General features: G+C 42.9%; 1 protein-coding gene across 1 annotated transcript in view; it reads left to right on the plus strand.

The window, feature by feature from the left end:
• The first annotated feature begins 7,029 nt into the window (after positions 1-7,029).
• The window catches only part of M1AP (meiosis 1 associated protein), an 87,597-nt gene continuing 86,292 nt past the window's right edge, over positions 7,030-8,334 (plus strand). The window contains exon 1 of the mRNA XM_010829713.1: positions 7,030-7,269. Coding sequence (XP_010828015.1) covers positions 7,030-7,269 — 240 coding nt within the window. The remainder of the gene's footprint in view (positions 7,270-8,334) is intronic.

Genomic DNA, 8,334 nt, shown 5'->3' on the forward strand with positions numbered 1-8,334 from the left:
AAGAAATAAAAAACATGAACAGATCAATTATGTAATGAAACTGAATCAGTAATAAAACAACTCCTACAAAACAAAAGTCTAGGACCGAATGGCTTCCTTCTACCAAACATTTAGAGAAGAGTTAACACCTATGCTTTCCAAACTAGTTCAAAAAAATTTCAGAGGAAGAAATGCTTTCAAACTCATTCTACAAAGCAGGCATCACCCTGATACCGAAACCAGACAAAGATATCACCAAAAAATGAGAAAATTATAGGCCAATATCACTGATGACCATAGATGCAAAAATCCTCAATAAAATAATAGGAAAATGAATTCAATAATACATTAAAAGGCTCATATGCCATGATCAAGTGGGATTCAATTCTCACAACTTAATCAATGTGATACACCAAATTCACAAATTGAAGAACAAAAATCATATGATCATCTCATGCAGAAAAAGTTTTAATGAAAGTAAACATCTATTCATGATTAAAAACTCATCAAAAATAATAAATTAATAAAATAAAAACTAAAAAATATTTTTAAAAACTCATCAAAATGAATATAGAGGGAACAAATCTCAACATAATAAAGGCCATATATGATAAGCCCACATTTATGTTTCAGTAAAGTTTCAGGATACAAAATTAATATACAGAAATCAGTTGCATTTCTATACACTAAGAACTATAGTAAGTCCACTACATATGAACAAGTTCAGTTCCAAGAGCATGTTCATAAGTCTACTTTATTCATTCAGAAGACATACAGATGGGCAACAGGGACATGAAAAGATGGTCAAGATTATTAATATCAGGGAAATGCAAATTGAAATCACAATGAGATGTCACCTCACATCTGTCACTATGGCTGTTATCAAAAGGACAACAAATAACGTGTTGGCAAGGGTGTGGAGAAAAGGGAACCCTCATACACTGATGGTGGGAATTTAAATTGGTACAGGCACTATGGAAACCAGCATGGAGATTCCTCGACAAATTATAACTAGAACTAGCATAGGATTCAGGAATTCCACTCCTGCCTATTTGTCTGAAGAAAATGAAAACACTAATTAGAAAAGATACATGCATCTCTATGTTCACTACAGCATTATTTACAATAGCCAAGATATGGAAGCAGCCCAAGAGCCCATCAATAGATGAATGGATAAAGCAGATGTGATATACATGTATGTACAAATATATGTGGCTGCCCAGGTGGCACTAGTGGTAAAGAACCTGCCTGCCAATGCAGTAGATGTAAGAGACCTGGGTTTGATCCCTGGGTCAGGAAGATTTCCCCTGGAGGAGGGCATGGCCACCCACTCTAGTACTCTTGCCTGGAGAATCCCATGGACATAGAAGCCTGGGGGGCTACAGTCCATTGGGTCGCACAGAGTCAGACACAACTGAAGCGGTTTAGCACACACACACACAATTATGCACATACATACAACAGAATACTGCTCAACCATTAAATTAATGAAATCTTGCCACTTGCAACAACATGGTTGCACCTAGAAAGCATTGCTGCTAAGTCACTTCAATCATGCCCAACTCCATGCGACCCACCAGGCTCCCCTGTCCCTGGGATTCTCCAAGCAAGAACACTGAGGTGGGTTGCCATTTCCTTCTCCAATGCATGAAAGTGAAAAGTGAAATGGAAGTCACTCAGTCATGTCCGACTCTTCGCGACCCCATGGACTGCAGCCTACCAGGCTCCTCCATCCATGGGATTTGCCAGGCAAGAGTACTGGAGTGGGGTGCCATTGCCTTCTCCAGAAAGTGTTAGGCTAAGTGAAATGAGTCAGACAATTACAATATTTTATGACTTCACTTATATGTGGAACATAAAAAACAAAACAAATGAACAGTCAACCATAAAGAAACAGAGTATAGATAGAACAAACAGGGGGTTACCAGAGGGTGGGGGGTTGGCGGGGAGAGGGGAGTATGGAATGAAATAGGTGAGGGAGAGTAACAGGTACAAACTTCTAGTTGCAAAATAAATTAGTTACAGGTATGAAAAACGTACAGTGTGGAAATATAGTCAGTAACTATGTAATATCTTTGTACAGTGACAAAAGTAACGATGCATTGTGATGTTCAGTTTGAATTGTATAGAAATACCAAATCACTATGTTGTCTAACAGGAACTAACATAATTTTAAAGGTCAATTATACTTCAAAAACACAGAAAAAAAAAAACACCTCATAGTAAAGAGATCAGATTTGTGGTTACCAGAGCCAAAGGCAGGTTGGGGTGGATGAAGGCAATCAAAAGGTACAAAATCCCAGTTATAAGTAAGTACTAGGGATATCATGTACAATGTAAATAACACTGCTGGAGAAGGAAATGGCAACCCACTCCAGTGTTCTTGCCTGGAGAATCCCAGGGACGGGGGAGCCTGGTGGCCTGTCGTCTCTGGGGTCGCACAGAGTCGGACATGACTGAAGCGACTTAGCAGCAGCAGCAGCAGCATGTTATATATGGAAGTTGTTAAACAGCATAAATCCTAAGAGGTCTCATCACAAGAAAAAAAATTTTTTTAATTTTTAATTGTGTATTTATGTGAGATGATGGATATTCAGTAAATTTATTGTGGTAAGCCTTTCGTGATGTATGTAAGTTAAATCATTATGCTGTACACCTTAAACGTATACAGTACTGGATGTCAATCACATATCGCAATAAAGTTGGAAGAAAAAGAGTGACGGAGTCAATGAGTGAACCCAGGAATAAGATTGGGATACCGCTGGAGTTTCATGGGGTAGGAGTAGCTTGAGGAAGTGTCGGGTTTGGCATAATATTCTCAACACAAATCCGAAACTCTAAGCGTCAAAGAAAGGCTGTTAACCCTGGTGCAGCCTTGAAGACTGCCATCCCAAAGAGCAGCCTCAAGCGGACCCTGAGGAGGCGTCAGCAGTGAGCCGCCCAGCCTGAGGGGGGCGCCCTCAGAAGCGGTGGAGCACGCCGACGGCCGGAAGGGCCCGGTAGCCCGGTCTTTGCCTTCACGAAGTGGGGGTTCTCTGCAGGTGTGGGAACAGAGTAGAGGACCAAAAGCTGGGAGCCGGGTTGCGGGCAGCACTTCGCAGGAAAGGCTTGGGCTGACCTCGGGCTTGCCCTCACGGGGTGTCGACAGGCACCCGGTCAGCTGCCAGGGAAGCCTGCCGCCCGGAGGCCCAGGTCAGACGCGTGTGTGAAGCCGCCTGCCGCTCGCGGTTCTGACAGGGCGGACGGAGCCGAGTCTCCTCCTCTGCTGACCCTCCCGCGCCTGGGGGCTAGGCGGCCAGGCCGCCAGGCCGCGTAGGTGCCCTGCTGACAGCCCAAGACACTTTGAGTGGGAGGGGGGCAGGAAAATATATTAACTTCTTGTAAATCAGTAGGAAACAGTGAAACCTCTGGGTCAAAGAAAAGGGGTTCGGTTTGGTTTGGTTTTTCTTACAAGGGTGGGGGAATGAAATTTGAGGGCCTACGAAAATGTTTAAATTTTTTTTCTTTTAAACGCTGCTGCTAAGTCGCTTCAGTCGTGTCGGACTCTGTGCGACCCCATAGACGGTAGCCCACCAGGCTCCGCCGTCCCTGGGATTTTCCAGGCAAGAGTACTGGAGTGGGTTGCCATTGCCTTCTCCATCTTTTAAATGGGGGTTCACGAAAGCAAAGGTGCTTAGGATCATGAAATTTTTAATGCAGCCCAGTGGGAGGGAGAACCATTGACTCATAACACATAAAGTGTCCAATATAGAAGTTACAGGTGCTTTTATAGGGGCTTATTAAAGGGCCCTAAGCTATAAAGACCTGAAGTTTGAGACCTAACGGATGAGTAGGGTTAAGGAGGGGACTACTCAAAAGAGACTATCCAAGGGCAGGAGCCAGAGCAAGGGGCCAACCGCCTTGGGGAGGTGAAGGGTGCCGGCAAGGGCAAGGAGGATGGAACAGGGGAGGGGGTCGGCGGGTTGTCGCATGGCAAGAAGATAGAGAGTTGGGAGGAAGATGCCTGCAGAATTTCGGAGCCAGGGTAGAGATTTCAGATTTTGTTCCAAGTGTATGTGGAGGCCATTGAAAGGTTTTTTGGCAAGGGAGTAACGTGATGGCTTTTGGTGGTTCAAGGCCCAGATTTAACCTGTTTACAGAGGAACATCAGTAAGTGGGCATTCTTGTCAAAAGTGGAGAATATAGGGTCACAAATAGTCAGATGCTGCTTAGAACCACGCCCAGATGCATTAGAAGCATTATCGCGTTTGATGATACAAGGAAGAAAGCTGCCTTTTACCTCATTTAAAGAACAATATTGGAATTGTATAGTCTAAAAATGACTGTGGGGTGGGGTGATGATTTGGGAAATTGGGATTGACATATATACATGACTGATACTGCGTATGCAGTAGATAACTGTTGAGAACCTGATGTGAAGAGCGGACTCATTGGAAAACACCCTGATGCTGGGAAAGATTGAGGGCAGGAGGAGAAGGGGGTGACCCAGGATGAGATGGTTGGATGGCATCACGGACTTAATGGACATGGGTTTGAGCAAACTCTGAGAGATAGTGGAGGACGGGGAAGCCTGGCGTACTGCCGTCCATGGGGTTGCAAAGAGCTGGACACAAGTGAACAACAGGAATTCAGCATACTTGATCTAGCACATGAAAGAGTGCATCTGACTCTTTCGCAACCCCCGTGGACTGTATCCCACCAGGCTCCTCTGTCCATGGGATTTCCCAGACAAGAATATTGGAGTGGGTTGCCATTTCCTTCTCCAGGGGAGCTTTTCAACCCAGGGATTAAACCCACACTCCTTCCTTTGCTGTTCAGTCGCTAAGTTAGTCCACTTCTTTGTGACCGCATGGACTGCAGCACACCAGGCTCTGCTCAAACTCAAATCCATTAAGTCGGTGATGCCATCCAACCATCTCATCTTCTATCAACCCCGTCTCCTCCTGCCCACAATCTTCCTCAGCATCAGGGTCTTTTTCAATGAGTCAGCTCCTCACATCAGGTGGCCAAAGTATTGGAGCTTCAGTTTCAGCATCAGTCCTTCCAATCAATATTCAGGGTTGATTTTCTTGGCAGGTGGATTCTCTACCACTACCTGGGAACCCCATCTCTAAGAATAAAATTTAGTAAAAGATGAGACCTTTGGGGAAAATTATGAAATTATAAAATCTGTATATTCTTTTAGATTTTCTGTATGAACAATCAATCATATCATCTTGGCAAACAGTGACAGTTTTATTTCTTCCATTGCAGTGCCTTTTTTTTAATGTGCCAAGTTTATTTGTCTTGCCTTATTGCTACCTTCACTACTGTGTTGAAGTGATGATAGCAGCCTCCTTGTCTTGGAAAACTTTCAGCATCAACATTAAGAACTGTATTTGCTTGTTTTATAAATATTTTATCAGATTACTCCTATTGTCTACTCCTAGTTTACTGAGGTTGATTCTTTATCATGTATGAATGTTGTTTTCTTGCATCTATTGAGATGACCATATAATATTTAATCTTTTAATATGATGAATTACAGTGACTTTTTCTAATGTTATGTCAACCTTATGTTCTTGAGGTAAACCCAGCTTGGTTATGATGTGTTATTCCTTTTATATATTGATTTTTTCAATTTGCTTATATTTTGCTTAGGATTCTTACATCTAAGTTCATGGATGAGATTGTCCTATAATTTTTTTCTTATAAAAAATTATCTGATTTGGGCATCAAAGGTTATGCTAACCTACTAAAATCAGTGGTGTTCTCCTGTGCTCTGCAAGAATCTGTTTGAAATTCTTGATCTTTGAGAGTAATATGGAACTCATCAGTGGAATTATGTGGTCCTGTAGTTTGCTTCATGGGAACATATTTGACTACTAATCTCATTTTCTCACTGGTTATAGACTATTTATGTTTTTTAAATTTCTTTTTGATTTAGTGTTTGTTAAATATGGTTTCCTAGAAATTTGTCCATTTTATTAAACTTACTGGTATAAAGTTGTTCATTATATCCTTTTGTAACCTTTTCCATGCTTGAGTGTTTGTAATGATGTTCCCTCCTCATTGCTGATGTTTGTTCCAAGTTTTCATTTGTTCTCTTTTCCAAATCTGAGCCCTGGGGATAAGTGTAAGTAGCCAGTAAAGAAAAAAGGCAGGGCTGTTGCAGGTATAGAAAACAGCATGAGCAAATGCACTGAAGTTGATGGTATACTTGGTTTTATTTCAGTGAAAAACTTGAGGTAAAGAATAGCCTCCAATAAGACTGAAGATCAAGTCATAAAGGGTTTTGAGTGAGTCTTGGAGGGTGAAAATGTAGTTATATTTTCATTTTTAAGAATTACTATGTACAAAATAAACACTTTGCTAAGCTCTGATATATAGAGTGGGTAATTTCTCTATCCTTGGGAAGCTCACAATACAGTGGGAGAGGCAGTCAGGGAGACAAATTATACTACAGTGCAATGCCAATAAAGAAACAAAGTTCATGAAGACAGATAGCTTACTTTGACTTTTTTGATTAGTTCCCATTCAACATTGCTAATCATCCTCAGCCTTACATTACAGGCAAACATCTAGATACCTTGGCAGCTGTTAAGATTAGGATAGCCTAGAGAAACTTGAGGAGAAGGCAATGGCACCCCACTTCAGTACTCTTGCCTGGCAAATCCCATGGATGGAGGAGCCTGGTGGGCTGCAGTCCATGGGGTCGCTAGGAGTCGGACACAACTGAGCAACTTCACTTTCACTTTTCACTTTCACGCATTGGAGAAGGAAATGGCAACCCACTCCAGTGTTTCAGTGGAGAATCCCAGGGACGGGGAGCCTGGTGGGCTGCCATCTCTGGGGTCGCACAGAGTTGGACACGACTGAAGCGACTTAGCAGCAGCAGCAGAGAAACTTGAGTCATCACCTGGTTTGACTTCTTTCTGAACTTAGTTCCCTAGATCTGTGTTCATTGTTTCAACCTTCAGTTTTATGAAAACCAGTGATTTCTCTTTTCTTCCTTACAGGTGTAGAGAATATCTCAGTGGCGGCTACAGTACCACCTCTGGTCTGGCTGCCATGCATCATGGGCAAATGGCTAGTAAAAGGCCCTCTAATCCCACACAGATGTACCAGCAACCTCCAAGGCTTCTCATTGTGCATATTGCTCTACCATCCTGGGCTAACGTCTGTTCCAACCTCTGTGAGGCTCTGCAGAACTTTTTCTCTCTAGCCTGCAGCTTGATGGGCCCCAGCCGCATCCCTCTCTTCAGCTTATACATTGTACAAAATCAGCACGAGTGCATCCTCCCTTTTGTGGTGAGTATATCTATACTTGTTCATTTTATCCTGAAAGCAGAGGTGAGAGTTCTGGAACAGAGATCAGTTATTATTACTTAAAGCAATAACTATGCCCACTCCCCATACCCATAACTCACAGGCAACACAATGAGAGCCTCATATCATCCTACACACAGGGGATTTGTACTGAAGGAAAAGAACCCCAAAATTATTAATATGAGACTGTAAATAAGCCATGTCTTGCCCCCCACCTCCAGTCCTGAGAGAGAGAAATCTTGGCATTTACAGTCCTTTGGAATGTAAGCAGCTGACCTCTTTCATCCCCCTTTGAAATGTAAGCACAAGGAAATAAATCTCTAAATTTCTTCAGAAGTCTCTGGCTACTCTACCACCCTTTAATTTCTAAAACTTGTCTTTTGACCCAGGTTCTAGTTTTTTGCTCAGAAAGCCCCATCTGTGCAGAAACATGAAAATATTTTTTACACAGGACTCAGGTGAAACTCCCCCTAGTTTCAGAAGGCAAAGGATGGGCTAAGGGCAATGCTTTTACCAAGCTCCCTCACACATAGGTAACTCTTTTCCTCCTCAAACAAACCCAATTTTTTACTTCCTCCCCTTTACAAAGTTCAGAGTCTCAGGGATGGGAAAGACTTCAGTTCAATTCAGTTGCTCAGTTGTGTCCAACTCTTGGCGACCCCATGAACTGCAGCACGCCAGGCCTCCCTGTCCATCACCAACTCCTGGAGTTCACCCAAACTCATGCCCATCGAGTCAGTGATGCCACCCAGCCATCTCATCCTCTGTCGTCCCCTTCTCCTCCTGCCCCCAATCCCTCCCAGCATCAGAGTCTTTTCCAATGAGTCAACTCTTCGCATAAGGTGGCCAAAGTATTGGAGTATCTGCTTTAGCATCAGTCCTTCCAAAGAACACCCAGGACTGATCTCCTTTAGAATGGACTGGTTGGATCTCCTTGCAATCCAAGGGACTCTCAAGAGTCTTCTCCAACACCACAGTTCAAAAGCATCAATTCTTCGGTGCTCAGCTTTCTTCACAGTCCAACTTTCACATCCATACATGACCACT

The sequence above is a fragment of the Bison bison genome, unplaced genomic scaffold (genome assembly GCF_000754665.1).
Source record: "Bison bison bison isolate TAMUID 2011002044 unplaced genomic scaffold, Bison_UMD1.0 scf7180017864508, whole genome shotgun sequence".
NCBI lineage: Eukaryota > Metazoa > Chordata > Mammalia > Artiodactyla > Bovidae > Bison > Bison bison.